This window comes from Physeter macrocephalus, chromosome 18 (genome assembly GCF_002837175.3).
Source record: "Physeter macrocephalus isolate SW-GA chromosome 18, ASM283717v5, whole genome shotgun sequence".
Taxonomy (NCBI): domain Eukaryota; kingdom Metazoa; phylum Chordata; class Mammalia; order Artiodactyla; family Physeteridae; genus Physeter; species Physeter macrocephalus.
The window spans coordinates 64905741-64923338 of NC_041231.1; the positions used below are offsets into that span (position 1 = coordinate 64905741).

The window sequence follows — 17598 nt, forward strand, 5'->3', positions numbered from 1 at the left end:
ACAAATAAAAGTGTTCTATAGTTGCTGCATTTATCACAGATAAAAGAATAATCAATACACTGGTCAACCTTGTTAGTGAACAAAATGCAATCTAAATTAAGGTATTTCATATTTAATATTAGAAAAAAATGCTCAATGCTGAAAAGCTCTCAGTGAAACAGCTACTTTTTAATTATTGAAGACAGTATAAATTGATATAACTCTTATACAAAAAAACCTTGGAAACATATCAGGCCATGAAAATGTATATACCCTTTGACCCAGTAAAACCCATTGCTGGGAATTTATACAAAGAAAATCAAAAACAAACGAAAGAAGGAAAAAGCTCTACGTACACAAATATGTTACAGTAATAAGCAACAAACTGGAAACAACCTAAATGTCCAGTAAGGGGAATGGGTAAATTGTACAACTACATGGAATAGAGGTTCTTAAGTTGAGAATTAAAAGCAGACTTTAAAACAGTATTTAATTTTTCCTTTTAAAGGCAAGTTACAACCTTGTATTTCTGTAATGATGAAAAATTTAAAGAAATGATGCATTTGGAAAAAGATGAAGTGGATATACCATATACAGTTCAGAGTGGTAAAATTAGAGGTGAAGTTTCTCACATTTTATGTCATGTTTTCACATATTATCAAGAAATACATTCATATTATGAGATGCATAAATGTTTACGTTCAAAATAATTCGATATAGATGTCTAAAAAACCTGCTGAATGAAAGAGAAGACACAGGGAAGGTTCCCTTCCATAATTCCAAGCTCACCGCTTGGCTCACAGCAGATGCGTGGTCAGCGTGTGCCCGTGTGTCTTTGCAGACAAAGCTTAGGAAAGAACCATGATGCTTTTACCCCTAGCCGAGCACTTATTTCCCCCACATACTAAGTGTTCATCCACAGAATAGTAAAAAAAAAAAAAAATATATATATATATATATATGGTGCTAGATCCTAGTACAAGACAAGAATTCAATCTAAAAGCTTCTAGAAAGGTAATCAAAATATTTCTAGTTTTAATTGTTATTCACAAACTAACAAACAACACAGATATTTTCCTCATCGGAAACAACTATCAGTATCAAATGAGTTGTTATGTCTAACAGACAGAACTAGTTATCACTTAAGATAGTACGTTATCATTTTTATGTGATTATATATAAGGGCTCTTAGGTTGGAACACTAGTTGAATTTGCTTTCAGTGTTTTGTAGCAGGGTTTTGGAAGCAGCCCCTTTAGAATGCTCCAGCAGCTTGATGGCCCTGTCAGAGTTTTCAATGTTCCTAAGCAGGGTCTCTAGTCTTCTCTTAATTTTCTTCTGATCCTCGAGAGCACAGCCGATCACGATGGACTGGAACTTCTGATCCACCGGCCCCGCAGGCACCTCGGAGGAACACGCGCTGTACAGCGACATCAGGTGACTCTTGGCGTTTCCCAGATCATCCAGAAACTTACTGACCACCTCGTCAATGACCTTGGTGGCTTGCTTGAGGGACTCCTGCTGCTGGGGGTTCCTAATTGTTTCTACTGAAACTTCCACAGTCAGCGTTCGTCCCATCAGACGGTTTGCAGTCAGATTTAATTCTTCTCTTTCTCCTAATCATGAAAAGTTTGAAATATCAATCAGTATGAGACATACACGCATCTATGTCAAGGACACGAAGGCATTTTTGTGTGGCTGAATCTATCCTGTGAGCACCTATGAATTTCTTAAAGATACAAGTTAAAACTACAGCAATAAGATTAATTTATAAAGAGTATCAGATTGGACGCCAGATGACTCTGCGATTGTCACGTCTGCAGAAGCTGGGGCAGGTGTGCGTCTGTAACGGGCTTTGTGCTGGTTAGAGCAGGAGATTGGATGCCCTGGATCTACATGAGGATGTGCACTAGAGGAGGGAGATAACTTTCCCTTTACCTTTCTGAGCTTTTGGCTGAGACCCTCCTGTAATAAGACAGATTAACAAGAAAAAAACCCAGAAGCTTATTGACATGTATGCCCCATGTATACACGGGAGATCCCCAGGGAAACTGAGTAACTCCCTGAGATGGCCCAGCCTCCACCCAAAATACCCACAGCTAGAGAAGGTAAGGAGGGAGGGAAGCAAGTTCTGGAGGTTCCCAGAAAAGGCACGATAGACAAAGGTAAGGTGCTTATGTAGATTCAGTAGGTGCCTTCTCCACTGGTGAAAGTTTCTTGTAATTTAGTCATCCTCCTCTTCCTGGTAGAAAGGGAGACACCCTTACAAATGATTTCCTTTACAAAATGTAAATGTAAATTTCCCTTACAAAACAGTGATTTCTACTGTTTTCAGAGCTCCTCCTCCTGTGTCTGCAGTTTCTCAAAAATAGTCAGTTCAGAATAATCCTTAGGCCAGAGAGGCATATTTCGGGGCCTCACATTCTGTGTGTGTATCAGAATACAATGCCCCGCTTCTGGCTGAAAAAAGCCATGACACTGGAGGAAAAGCTGGCCTCAAAATGAGGCACTGACTTCATCCCCTCCAGACTAATGTAGGCCAGTAGTCTGAGTCTTGGCCAGCATGAAGAGGGTGCTGGGTTATCATTTCACTATATGGAAATCAGCAACCTGTCCTGCTCTGTAACCTCCTTCCCAATTCACTGCCCTCTGGCCAGGACAGTGAAGAGACAGACTAGATCTTGGCCCCTCTGAGGATGTGTGACAGTGTGGGTCTGGGCCGGGATGCACACTTAACCGCACCAGCTGCCCGGCCCACAGGCCGGTCCTGTGCGGCCCCAGGGGAGCCCGGTTAGGAGGAGCACCGCCCACTGGTGCAGAGCATCACAGGCCACCCGGCCCTCCTGTGGAACGGGGTTTCGTGGGTCCATAATCTATTTTCTCTGCCTTTCTCCCCTTCCCCTCTGTACGTTACACCTCCATTCATCTCCTTTTGTCTTCTCTGCTGCCGACCTTGTGCCAGTTTTCTCTGCTGTCGCATCCTGCCCGGCCCGTCTCTGCTGGGCTGGAGGAGCGGCTCTGCGGCACCCCCGCCGACCCCCCGGCCCCGGGAGGGGCCCTCACCGTCGCTGATCTGCCGCATGTCCTGGCTGTTCTGGATGCTGTGGATCATCTCCAGGAGGACCTCCTTCTCCTGCTCCACAGCCGTGGCCGCTTCCCGAAGAGCCTCCACCCTGCGGAGTGCGGGGGACAGGACAGTTACTGGAGGGAAGCCGCCACGTCTTCCTCATCTCTCCACTGCTCCGTCCAGCTCAGGTGTAACGACGATTAGGAACACTTCCCCAAAACTCCTTACTCCTTTTTATTTTTTATTCTGTAATTTTTTTCTTTTTAATCCACTTGCCCTGTGGCTCCCAGTTTCTTCCCCGCTCCCAGGGCACTCATTCTATTTAGTGTTTATCGATTTGTATTCGTTTTTCCAAAAAAAATCTGTACTCATGTACTTGTCTATTTTCAATTCATTTATATCTCACTGTTTTTTCACTCGGCAGCATACTTGATTAAGAATCACCAGGTTCCCGTGTCCCTCACCTGATCTGCCCTCCCTGGCCCAGGACACGCCCTGTCCCCCAGTTTCTGCTCACAACCCGTCCACGAGTACCCTTCCCCTTATGGCCCTGATAAGAGGATCCATCCCAGCGTGGAACTGCTGAGACACAGGGTGTGTGGACTGTCATCTGACTCCACCCTGGATTGTTCTCCAGAATGGCCGGATCAGGAGTCCCTGTGTCCCGACAGCCCTACCAGCACTCAGCATCTCCCAACTTTCTAACCATCTGTTGCCAGGCTAACAAGTGATATGTCACTACTTAATCTGCATTTCTTTCATTGCTCATAATTTTGGACATCTCTTTGTATCCTTGTGACCTCGTTCACAACCTTTGCCTATTTTTTCTTTTTTAAACTGGGGTTACTGTCCTCTTGGTGATTTGGAGACAGACACTGTGACCATCTTCTCCCATCCTACCCTATATGATCTGTGTCTGGGAGGTCCTTCACTGAACACAGAGCCTTATTTTGAAGTGAAAAGTAAAAAGATCCATCTTTCCTTGGTTTTGTTTTGCCTTGGCTCATGCTGTGAAGTTTTGTTTCAGGGTCCTCCCATCCCTAGGTCAGGACGTACCTTCCTACATCTCCTTCTATTAACTTGATTGTTTCACTTTTCTCATACTTACGTCTTAATTCATCTAGAATCCACCTCTGTATATGGTTAGGTAAGGATTTAACCATTTTCCCCAACATTATGCACCCCAAATCCATCTTTCCCTCAGTGATGTGTAGATGGTCTGCCTCTGAAATCTCTATTCCATCCAGTAGTATTTTGACTGTTCTTACACCAACACCCATTTCTTAAAAATAGCACCAGCTTTGTTTGTGATATGCCTTAGTATCTGGTAGACCAGTCCTCTAATCTTTTTTTTTTTTAATTTTTGGCTGCGTTGGGTCTTCATTGCTGAGCGTGGGCTTTCGCTAGTTGTGGTGAGCGGGGGCTACTCTTCCTTGTGGTGTGCAGGCTTCTCATTGCTGTGGCTTCTCTTGTTGCGGAGCACAGGCTGTAGGCGCGCGGGCTTCAGTAGTTGTGGCACACGGGCTCAGCAGTTGTGGCTCGTGGGCTCTAGAGCGCAGGCTCAGTAGTTGTGGTGCACGGGCTTAGTTGCTCCGCGGCACATGGGATCTTCCCGGGCTAGGGCTCGAACCCGTGTCCCCTGCATTGGCAGGCAGATTCTTAACCACTGTGCCACCAGGAAGTCCCCAGTCCTCTAATCTTTAAAAATAACATAGCTATTTCGACTTTTATTCCTCCATAAACTCAAGTAAGTTTATTGGGTTTCTCAAAAAACTGGAATAAATTGAACACCTTTAGAACACTGTCAGTTCCTCTAAGGGTGTCTCCTTCATCCAGACCCTCCTCTACGTTCTTTATTAGAGTTTTGAAGTATTCTTGATGGTAGTCTTACAGACTCTTTTAAGTGTTTTTAATATTTTGGATATTGTTACTATTGTGAATAATATATTTACATATATACTACATTTTATAGTTGGCTATTGTTGATTAGAGAAATGCTGTTTTTGGTAGGTTCACATCATAACTGGCAACCTTCATTTACACTTATTCATTTTTAATGGTTTTTTAATTTCTATTAGTTCTTCTGGATTGATGATCATTTCATCTACAAAAAATGAAAATTCTCATCTCTTCCTTTTCAATCCTATCAGCTCCTATTTTTCTTTCTTATATAGCACTGACTAAAGTCCTCCTGTGCGATATTAAACAGTGGCGCTAAGAGGGCATCTTTGTCTTTTCCCGAATTTAAAGAGAACGCTTCTGTAGGTTTTTGGTGTAAAGCCCTGATAACCCTGCAACTATACACACATGCACTTACTACACAGACACACGAACACAACCAGTGACTAAAGAGCGAGGCTGTGAAATTACGAGAGCGAAAGAAAACAAAATCCTGCGTGTTTAAAGTGCTGTTTCCAGGGCACTTTCTTGTTTTTTTTTATTACACCACAACTAAATAAGTTGCCAAGTGTTGCAAAATAAATAGTGACAGACCTACCTCCAGTACTCAGATGCTCTTGGAAACACAGATCACAAGGAGATCTAATCCCTTCTGTCTTCCTGGGCACGTGTTCTAGCATGTGTTCCTGCCACATGAGGAGGCCCTCACCCCAACCACACACGCGCCTTTTTCCCTACCGGCACCCACCTGTTATCCCCCAAAATAGCACCGACACACTGTACAGTCACAGGGTCTCGATTCTCAAGATACTAAATACATTGTTGGATTCTGTGTTTATAAGAGCCAGTAGAAGCAAAGAGCTCATAAGAATCTTATGTGACAAATTTGGCTGGAAAACACAAAACCAATATTCTATAAAATAGTAAACACACAGCCTCAGGCTGCCTTCCAGCCCCATTCATTATGTGTTTACACATTTCACACGAGCAGACTCTCAGGGCCCGGGACACATGAAAAGGGGTCAGGTTGTCACTAACATGAAACATTTGTGCAAAAACACAAACGTGACTAGTATTTAAATGGCACAGATGAGTCATTTGATTGGTAAATGAGATGATGCTGAAAGAAGAGATTAATTTTCCAGCACTTCTGAGTTTATATTCAAATGTAAGATGATAGGGCTTCCCTGGTGGCGCAGTGGTTGGGAGTCCGCCTGCCGATGCGGGGGACACGGGTTCGTGTCCCGGTCCGGGAAGATCCCACATGCCGTGGAGCGGCTGGGCCCGTGAGCCATGGCCGCTGAGCCTGTGCGTCCGGAGCTTGTGCTCCGCAACGGGAAAGGCCACAACAGTGAGAGGCCCGCGTACCGCAAAAAAAAAAAAAAAAAAAAAAAAAAAAAAAAGTAAGATGATAAAGAGAGAATTGTTACTCTAAAGAAGAACGCTCCATTTATGATAATAAGTTATACTAGTAAGTTCATGAAGTTGTCAACAAAATCGTTTGAGACACTCTAGAAAAAATATAATAAATCTGTCATGTAAAGAAGATATTTTGTCATTAAATGAGACCAAATATAGAGGCAATTAGATGGAACTTTTTTTTTTTCCCACAAGGCTAGAAATTGCCAGGGCATTTTCCCTGTGAAAAACTGATTTCATCTTTTATAGAACTTCTTATATATGATTTTATGTAAACCTTTTTCATTTCATAGCAAAGGTAAAATTTCATTCTTCAGGATGTAAAGATTCCCAGGGATTTTTTGGCATCTTGGCCCTTTCATCTTCTGTCCCCCACTTCCTGAACATTCTTTATCCCTGGTCCACGTCTACTGAGTGAACCTTTTTCAAAACACAATCCTTCTGGCAGGAACTGTTTCCTTAGCAGCTTCCTCCTTCCCCTCCCTTGAGGCCGTCAATACCACATCTGTCTAGTGTATGGACATCACATGCTTAGTTTTTTCTTTTAAAAAGCTGAACCTACATCTCTACTTAGTTTGCTTAAGTCATATTTATCAGCTATTGGTCTCCTTAAATTCAATTCATATACACATCTTTTTGTCTACATTAGTTCTAGAAAACTGTTAGCCATTAAACCTTCAAATATTTCCCACCTGCCCTTCTATGATTTCTCCTGGAACTCTGTTCAGAGGCGTGTTGGACCATCTCACTTTATCCTTCTCGTTCTTAACACATCACTTGACAACACTCCTTGGCAGAGGGGGGCAGCTCTGTTTTTACCAGCAGATCCTGCAAGAGCTACATGTCCAAATTGGGAAAGAACTGATCTTCATGGCAAGGCTGGCCTGGGCTGTGCTCCTGGAAAACTCTCTGCATGAAATCACAACTAAGCTTTAACAGAGAGAACCTGTGCTCAGAATGTTCCCGCGAGGACAAATGTGGAGCACACGCATCCTCGGCTGGTCCCCAGGGCCCAGAGATCGCAGCCTGGGGGACCAAGGGACAAGGTTCTGGGAGGTGGTCTCCCAGGCCAGCCACCCCGGCACGTGCTCCGTGCCACGCGCGGGGACTGCAAGGGCCTCAGTCCTGCCACTCAAGCCAGCGCTCCTGCCACTTAGCAGCTGAGTGACCTCGAGTAGTTACTTACATTCTCTTTGCCTCAATTTCCTCATTTACAAAACGGGGATCATGAGATGGTAGGTGTGACTGAATGAAGTAAAGCAGGTAAAGAGTTTAACACAGTGACTGACAGCATTGACTAAACAAGCTATGAGTTAATAGAGATGCAGTACCCGTGGATACGGATGGCCAACTCCTACACCATTTTATAGAAAAGATTTGAGCATCTGTGGCTTCTGGTACCCCACGGGCCCTGGAACCAATCCCTGCAGACACTGAGGGACCACTGCATGCAGTCCATGACCAGAACTAGTGCCTTGAACGCTAGCTTCCTGGTCGTTATTACATGCTTACCATTATGAACTCAGGCTTGTAAATAACAAGAAATTTTGCTTTCATCAAAAGGGGAAATGGCAAATGGACTTATTTCAAAGAAATTACTTCTAAACCAGGTTCTTAAAATCATAGTCCTATTTCTTATTCAAAATTCTTGTATCAAAAGAATACTACAGGGACTTCCCTGGTGGCGCAGTGGTCTCCAATGAAGGAGACACTGGTTCGAGCCCTGGTCTGGGAAGATCCCACATGCCGCGGAACAATTAAGCCCGGGCGCCACAACTACTGAGCCTGCGCTCCAGAGCCCGCGAGCCACAACTATTGAGCCCGCGCGCCTAGAGCCTGTGCTCCGCAACTAGAGAAGCCACTGCAACAAGAAGCCCGCGGATAGCAACAAAGAGTAGCCCCCGCTTGCCACAACCAGAGAAAGCCCAACCAGAGAAAGCCTGCGCACAGCAACGAAGACCCAACATGGAGAGGAGAGGGGAGGGGAGGGGAGGAAGAAAGAATACTACAAAGATCACTTATATTTTAGGCAAGGTTAAGATTTTGAAGGGCTCCCTAATCATCACCAAAATGATAAATTACATTCACTACTGAGACACTCTGGTGTAAAAAAGGGTCTAGGCTTTAGTGTCAGGAGCTACTCATGAGCAGGATGGCCTCAGACCGGCCACTCAGTCCCTCTGGACTGGATTCGCTCACTTCTAAAGGAGGGAACCTATGTCCTCCTCCTGCCTCACAGGGTTTTGGAAGGTTCACATGACAATGTCTACAAGAAATGATCTTTTAAATTACAGGCTCTTATACAATATTAACTATGGTGCCATCTTGTCTTGTGGCTGCTGGGACGTTGGTGCAGTGAAACTGTCAGCTAAATGACCACATCTGCCCTTGCGCCATCCTTCATTCCTTGGCTGCCATGGAAGCCATGGTGACTGGCTGATGGCGGGGGAGGGAGCCACAATAGGACGAGTTTGGGGACATCTGTGAACAGCTAGTCTCCCAGTCCTGTTGTTCCCCTCGGCTGTTCTCCACACCCCACGTCCCAAGCATCTTCACCACCATCCAGAGCCTTCAGGGGCCACTCAACACCCTGCACCGAGCAGGTGTTCAATAGTCCCTGAGATCAGGGACTCAGGGACACCAATCTAAGTGGAATTTTCACCTCTTTCAGTAAAATCATATACTATTCCTACATTTTTGAAATATGACATACTAACTCTAAGAAAATCCAGGCATAAAGTATTAAGCTCTACAGCCAGTCTTCCTGGGTTCCAGCTGTGTGACCTTGGACGGGTCATTTAACTTCTCAAGCCTCAATTTCCTGCCTGAAGAACAGAGGTGACGGTAATTTCCACAAAGGCATGGGGCCTGCAGAGTCAGCACTCATGAACTAAATAACTGTTAGTGGGTATCATTTATGAATTATGATCACTGTTAAATTAGTAACAATCATAAGCAAAGTGTGTAGAGCCACTGACGCATGGAAAAATCAGATACCATTTGAATTGGTCATGAAAACCGGGAGAGAAAGGCATCACCTTTTTAGGAGGAAGAAAAAAAGGAGGTGAGCCAGCGTCAAAAAAGAAAGGCTAGTGTCATGCTAACATATTAAAAACAAATGGGGTTTCTTTAATGATTTGTCAGATGCTGCCAAACACCTGAAAGCACTTTAAACACCATGGACATCAGATCCCAAGGCAGATCATAAAGCATTGAGAATAATTCTATTTTCAGTTTCATATGGAAAAAGTTCTGCCACAATTGACAAAACTAGTACAGTGGGGGAACAGTAAACACCAGCTTCTAGGTACAGCCTGTAATTTTCACCCTACTTAGTACCCTGCCATCCTCAATATGAAATTAAACTATTAGATAATATGACACATGAATGTCACGTTTTCTTTTTAAACTTGATCTTATAGGCATGATTCTATCAATAGTTTCTTTTTTTAAAATTTTATTTATTTATTTATTCTTTTGGCTGCGCTGGGTCTTTGTTGCTGTGCACAGGCTTTCTCTAGTTGTGGCAAGCGGGGGCTACTCTTCTTTGCGGTGCACGGGCTTCTCATTGCGGTGGCTTCTCCTGTTGCAGAGCATGGGCTCTAGGTACACGGGCTTCAGTAGTTGTGGCGCACAGGCTTAGCTGCTCCGCCGGCATGTGGGATCTTCCCGGACCAGGGCTCGAACCCATGTCCCCCGCATTGGCAGGCGGATTCTTAACCACTGCACCACCAGGGAAGCCCGGCAACACTTTTTTTTAAAAGGAAGAAACAAAGCTCACAAAAGTCTAAAATTACTAGAAAAGGCCCTAAAATGAACAATTAGACACATACTAATCTTTCTTAGCCCAAGGGTTAATTCAGCAAGTTATTTAATCACTTGCACATGGTAATCAAAATTCACTTTACATTAATGAAGCATTGGAATAATATTCAAAACCAGAGGCTTCCTTTTAAAGATGAGTACTTGACTGCTTCTGTACCTACCCTATGTGAGGCACCAAATTTGAGGAAAGTGAATCAGCTTGAAGAAAGGAGGGGCAGCATCCCACCTGTTCCTTTAAGAAAACATCCTTTCTTTCTAACTAGGGGAGGGAGACCCCTGAAATGGTTGAGAACATGCCCTCAAAGTTCTAAAGACCGGAGGAGACGCTGAGGCACTTGTTTCGCTGCTACATAAAAAGAAATCATAACCTTCCCAGGGACACGCAGGAGCTCTAGTTTTGCTCCGTCTGGTCCAGCTTGTTCCATCTGCCTCATTCCAAGCAGGACCCCTCTATTACTCTCCATGAAGTCATGGTGGTGGAGAACTTATTTTCTGAGAAGACATCGTTTCTTCCCATGATGATAATAATAATAATAAACACGTATATAACAATAAATGACAATTTAAACATGTATATTAATAAATGATAATAAATTATTCACTTGGTTATTAATGTACTTTATTGGCAAACAAACAGACCCCTTGTTTTGGTATATTAATCCAGGGAGATAAAGACAAATATGCAATGCTTTTTAAAATTTTTGTCTTACGTACTCCCTTGCTCACCCAGAACCTGGTGAAAACTATGCGAAAAAAATTCCTTGTGGTTTCACGGTGTTGTGGGCACCTCAATATGATTTTCCTGTAACTACACTTGCACACAACTTACACAGTAACTTTAGTGACATAAACAGTTACAGGAAGTACATACAAGTTTTCATTCACTGTTAAAGGAAAAAAAGTATTTCCCAAATTTCTTAGAAATTATTTAGGAATTCCATACAAGCCAGCCACGACGTTTGCCACTAAGGAGTGCCCGTGGTGCCCAGTTCTACAGGAACTGACAGCACAGCCTGGAAAGAATGCAGGAGAAGAGCAGGAATGAAGCACTCAGAGCTCTGGGAAAAGCGGCAGAACAGGCACTCAGAGAGATCTTCAGGAAAAATCTTAGGAACACATTCTTGCATCTTCCCAAACTCAGAAAAACACTCAAACCATTAAGGGAGACATCTGTTCCTGGTCAGCAGTAACCTGTCACCCAAATGCGCACCTGACTGCGCGGGCCCTTCTCTAAAGTCACATTTCCGGGACCTCAGCGCCGGGACCGCTCCCCCACCTTCCCCCAATAGAACAACTCAGGCTCTCACCTTGCACGTGTTTATCGCAATGGGCACACTGATTACTTAATAACACCGTCATTAGTTAAGAAGGGAAAACTGACTCGTGTTCTCTGGCCAGTGACCAGCATTTGGAAGGTGTGAGCGGCGACCTGGAGAAGGAGCCCCGCTCCCCCCGACACACACACCCGGGCTGAAAGTGGCAGGGGGAGGGGACACGGGTCCTGCTCCTCTCCCGTCCTGGGATCAGATGGATTTTTATATTTTGGAAAGAGATCGATCATTCACAACGGGGACCACTAAACTGCCGCCTCTCCTAAAAATACACTATGGAAAAAGACTGGGCCGGAAACACCTGGCCCCCATGCGGAACGTTCCAGAAGCTCTGCGGACGGGCAGTGTCACAACCCCCATGTCGAGTAACGTACCCGTAACTTTCCCTTCTCGGTTCTCACGCTCCCGGCGCTCGGGTCTGGAGCCGCGAAGAAGCGTGGCCGCCGGAGCGTGCGGGGCCGCTGACCCAGAACACGGCCGCTCCTGTGAGGGGACCCGCCGACCCAGCGCGGCCCTCCGCGGGGCCCGGGCCGCCCAGCTCCCCTGCCAGCCGCTCCCCGCTGCCCGCGCGCTCCCTGCTCTCGGTCCCCGCGCGCCCTCCGCAGGCTCGGAGGGCCGGCCCGCGCACCTGAGCTCCAGCTGGTCCAGGCTCTCCAGCAGGCGGCTGGAGCGGTCGGCCATGGACGAGGAGCGGCAGAAGCGGCCCTCGTTGGCCTTGGCGCTGATCCTCGCCTGAGCCATCGGCGTCCGGCGCGCCGGCCCGAGATCACTGCCTTCCCCGCGCTCCACCCGCCTCCTCTGACGCGCCGCCCGCGAACCGGGGAACCGGGAACCGGGCGCGGGTGCACGTGGGCCGGCCGCTGCTCTGTCTGGCGCGAGCGACCTCGAGGGCGGCGCGGCGGAGAGGCCTTGCTGGGCGCGGGGACAAGTCTCCGCCCCGAACACCGCCCGAGGCGGAGCCCGCGCCCCCGGCCCCGCCCCGCAGGGGCTCCAAGGGGATTGGGCTTGGGCCGCGCTAGGGTGGAAAGGGCCCTTCACGCAACCACGGCTCCTGGGCACTTTCCCAAGATGAGAACAAGGAGCCTGGAGGGCACAACTGAAGCTGATAGATGTACGGAGCAAGCTGAACCTCTTTTTCTTACACCCGCTCTCATGAAGGCATTTTTAATGACTTTCTTTTCTATTAAAAAGTTACTGGTTGGTACTTCCCTGGTGGTCCAGTGGGTAAGACTGTGATCCCAGTGCAGGGGGCCCGGGTTTGACGCCTGGTGGGGTAACTAGATCCCCATGCATGCCGCAACTAAGAGTCCGCATGCTGCAAGAAAGATCCCGCCTGCCGCAACTAAGACCGGGGGCAGCCAAAATAAATAAAGTACCAAAAGAAGATTAAGAAAGGAATTTTGGTAAAGCACCCACACGTTTAAAAAAAAGTTATTGGTTGGAATTTGAGTGAAATAATTATTATTTAAGGCCGTTTCACACACCACTTATTTAAATCTCCAGTTATGAAAAGATGCAGTAGACCACTTGGTCAGACACTATAAAGGTCAGTGAGTGGAATGGGGCCGGGAGTACAAAGATGTATCGACTTAAATACTTGCGCTTTGCTCCCATCTCATTATAGCTCTCTGCCTCCAAGGATGAGAATGTACAGGACACCTGAAATGGAGATAATAACAGTTTAAAACTGCATCACAACCTTTAATCTGAGATCAAAGCCATTGAAATACTTGAACAGAGATGAGGCCTTTAAGGATGGATCCCAATTCCTCTGAACTCTAAATACTAATAAACTGTTGCTGTAGGAGATTATCTGACCTCATTAAAGGTTTTGTCCTATCGTGACACCTGGAATCTTTAGACATTTTGTGAATGGTCTGGAAGTCTGCCACGTAGCTTTGGAAATGTGCTGGACTCTCTTTCTCTCAAACCCTAGACCCAGTGGGCTCCACCTTCAGAGAACACCCAGGCCCACTCCCACTTGCCTGTCCCCACTCCCCTACTCAGGTCTCGGCCAGCATCACTCCTCACCTGCATCACCGCAATACCCTCCCACCCGGTCTTCCTGATTCTGCTCTCATGTCTATGCTCAGCACAGCAGCTAGTCATCCTTCTAAATAGGGCACATCACACCACTTCTCAGAAAGCTTCAGCGGCCCCTCATTTGTGAAATGGGTAAAAGCCAAGGTCTTCAGAAGAGGTCTCAAAGGACTCCATCTCCTATTGCTCTCCAAGCTCAACCTGCTCACTCGCCTATACTAGCCTTCTTGCTTTTCCATGGATGTATCAAGCTCACTTCCAGACTTTTCACCTCCACCTACAGCTCCTCCCTATACACATTTGCTTGGCTCACTCCCTCGCCTTCAGGTCTTTGCTCAAGTTCACCAGAAGGATCCTGACCTCCCTATTACACATAGCAAGCACTCCCGCCCCGCCCCACCCCCATACTATCTTCCCCTTCCCTGTTTTCCTTCCCCATCTTGTCACCTCTCCCCCAGCTGTGCTCCAGAGAGGAGTGTAGGCTTTGTTTCGCTCACTGGTGTATCTCAAGTGCTTAGAACAGCCGCTGACACACGGTAAGTACTCAATAAATACTTTGTGAGTGAATGAATAAATGAATTGTTTCAAAGAAATTTAAAAGAAAAAAATGATGGAAAAAAAAGCTCTTTAAATTGAGGCCCAGCCGATTTGAGTCTCCCAGCTGCACTTGCCCAAGGGTGTCCAGAACAGTCCCTGTACCTTGTTCTTGGGAGAGGCCAGAGTGGAGGGCCAGGTCGTCTGGGGGACAAGGAGTAGGAGAAAGGGCTGGTCTGGTAGGATACCAAGCATCCAAAAAGAAAAAAAAAGCTTCTTAACCGAGACATTTTTATTTAAGACAATCAATGATACCACCAACCAGATACTACCAGTACGTTATCTACATATCCTTTTTAAAATAAACATTATGTTATCCATCATTGCTTCGACAAAAGTTGTTATTCAGGTATAAAAATAAGGAATCACAATAAAAACTTTTTAAAAGAAAAAAATCACAATAAAATAAAAAATGAATAAAAACAAACAGGTAAGCATCATTGTCAATGTTAGAAACATTTACTCTTGATAATATTCCCCATAACTTTCTGTAACATCCAGACTACTTCTCCTCCTTGTGTCTAAATTAAGTTCAAATTATGAGGTAATTTAAAAGTGATATTTAATTACTTAATAAGTAGAAATAGAATCAGTGACAATTATTAATTAAAACATTAAACAACCCAGTTACCTCATTTAAAGGATCATGATGAATTATCCCTTTCCTGCCATATGAAAAGCCTCGGTTACTCTTGACCATAGACACCACACAAGCATCCTAATAGTACACAGGCTGCATCCCACCTGTGTGTGGCACCTCTCCTACATCTGCTGGACCGCTCTTCTTTCTGGAACACTCTTTCTGCTCCTCACTACTGAGCAAGCTCCCGCAGATGTCTTTAAGGTCCGGCTCCATGACTACCACCCAAAGCCTTAACTACTCTAACAAACAAATTCAAAATACAATGTGGTCACTTTGGAAAAATGACTAGTATATTCTCAAGCTATGATGTGTACTTAAAAAAAAAAAATGCAAGCAGGTAGGGCAGAACTGACAGCTTAAGAAATAAAAAACACAAATTGGTTTCCAATGTGGATTGAAAAGACTATATAATAATAATAATAAAAAAAACAGTAATACTATTTCACACTAAACTATCTAGTTGCAGAGAAAGACCAAAGTTCTAGCCATGATATATTTTTTTTCTGTCTTAAAGAAAAATTTATATTTACAGAAAATTTTAAGTTTGGTAAGTAATTACTACTCGAAATTTTTAGGGATGACATTTCTGGGTCAGATAACATAAAGCATATACACAAAGATTGTATGACAAGCCCCTTCTTAGTCTCCTAATTAGGTAACGTCTTTTATTATTCACAATGTGGCCTCAACATTTAAAAATTAAATATTTAATACCAACTGTAGGAAATTGACATTTTAATGAATAACTAAAATGAAGATACCTCCATATGAAATAAAAATTTTAAAGGGTTAAGGAAGATTACTCCTGAGTAGACTTTCAACATTATTTTCTGAAGAATACTATGTTTACACAAATATATATATAAAAGGACTAATATTATTAAAAATATGCCTAATTCTATGCAAATATTTTTTACATCATTCCCTTTAAACAGTAGATAATACAAGTCACATAAAAGTCTAAGCAGGTAAAAGGAATGGCAAAAGTTTCTTTTTACTACTTTCAAAGAAAAATTTTTTTTTATTCCAGCAATAAGCAGCTCTAATTAAAGCAGGGATATACATATGAGTGAAACCCACAAAGAACATTGCTGATAAAATTTTTCATCTCTTTCCATGATCAGTTTCCATTACTCTCTCCCAATAATCATAAACAAAGATCTCAAAGGTATTATATATTAGTGCCACATGAGAAGTAGAATTTACAGAAAAAGTGAGCTATGACAGCTTTATTTATATTCATTTTCACTCCTAAAAAAATAAACTAGAATCATCTGTACAGTACAAATAAAATTAAAGAACCAATTCTATTTGGGAAACATATAAACAATAGTCAAGGGCTTTTCTAATTTTTAATTCTTGTACCCTAAATATATGAATTCACAGTTAACTGGGAAACATGATACTTATATTAGAATACATGATTTTATTTGCATTAACAGGTATTCTATTCCTCTATACATTTTTGCAAAATAGCACAAAAATACAAAGCAATATCAGATTTTGAACATATGAAAGCAAAAAAAAGTTTTCAAATACATTTGTACTAGTAGATTTCTGATCTCCTTTAGAAAACAAACTCAAGAATTCACTATCCTGAGTCTCTTCAAGGCCACTTGATGCTGTGTGGTAATATCTTTAATTACATTTCCTCAAGACTTCTTCTAATTGCTTCTTCTAATTCCACATCTGCATTAAAAAACAGAATTTTGATATTTAGGGCAGAAAACTAATAAAGATGTGCTTTAGGTAAGTCTCATCAACTACATCTGTATTTTCAGGAAGGAAAGGAAATACAAATTGGAGAAACTGAGCGTAACTTGGCAGTTTCTTCATCATAAAATATGACTATTTTGAAATATGAAAATCTGGATATAATCTCAAACTGAATTATAATATATCTGAGCTTAATTATGCTACGAAACTTGTAAGTAATTTCCATTTAGGGATGTAGAAAGTCAACAAACTTCTAGAATCACTAACAGGTAATCACCAGACTCAACGTGGAAAATGAGTATGTATTTACAAAAAGATTTGAGGTAATGCATGTAAGACTTAAAGCAGAAATAGAAAGCCAAAACCATGAAATGGCAAAATCTCAAAGGCTATTAAAATTTTAGTTTTAAGCTTTCTAGTATCTAAGGCAAAGAGTCAAACTCATGGCTATATAATGTCCTCTGAGAAGCACATACACATATGCACTCACTGAACAAATATTTATTGAATGCCCACTGTATACCAGGCACAGAATACAACAGTGAACAAGACTGACATTCTTGTGTTCACAGGTCTTTTTCTCCATTTCCCAAGAATGATGCTAAGGTCCAAGAGGGTAGAACTAGGTGTCAGTTTCTTGGCCTTCAGTAGCTTCTCACATCAGATTTATCTCATCCTTTCCAGTCCATGGTCTCCCAGAGCCTACTTGGTTCACAGACACCGGTAATTCTTCTAAGATATAGCCACATCTTCCTCTGAGCCAGGGCACTAGTGTTATGTAGTTGGCAATTTAAAACACTACAAGCTACTCTTCACTGTATTAAGTTAAAGCTAGATTCTGGGTCAGTGAGTTGCCCTAAGATGAATTCAAAGGGACGAAGAAATGCACAGAAAAGCCAAGATGCTCTTAGCAAAGAAGAAAAAGGTGACAAGATTTATTTTTATGAAAACTTATTACAAAGTTACAGTAATTAAGAGTGTGGTACCAGTGTAAGAACAGATGAACACACCAAAGGAACAGCATAGACAGCTCAGAAACAGACTCATGCATATATGAAAACTTGATTGATGACAAAGGTGGCACTGC

General features: G+C 43.5%; 2 protein-coding genes across 3 annotated transcripts in view; both read right to left on the reverse strand.

Annotated features, from left to right (window-relative positions):
• Window positions 1-184: 184 nt before the first annotated feature.
• On the reverse strand, window positions 185-12377 carry BAG2 (BAG cochaperone 2). The gene is made up of 3 exons (XM_007122224.4): window positions 12147-12377; window positions 3041-3150; window positions 185-1593 (listed from the first exon to the last, which is right to left on the reverse strand). The coding sequence occupies exons 1-3, from the start codon at window positions 12257-12259 to the stop codon at window positions 1181-1183; spliced, it is 636 nt and encodes a 211-aa protein (XP_007122286.1). The 5' UTR covers window positions 12260-12377; the 3' UTR covers window positions 185-1180.
• A 1667-nt stretch (window positions 12378-14044) lies between these two features.
• The window catches only part of ZNF451 (zinc finger protein 451), a 92037-nt gene continuing 88483 nt past the window's right edge, over window positions 14045-17598 (reverse strand). For both annotated transcript variants that reach the window (XM_028479236.2, XM_024121944.3), the window contains one exon: window positions 14045-16484. In XM_028479236.2, the coding sequence (XP_028335037.1) occupies window positions 16438-16484 (47 nt within the window). In that variant the 3' untranslated portion in view covers window positions 14045-16437. The remainder of the gene's footprint in view (window positions 16485-17598) is intronic.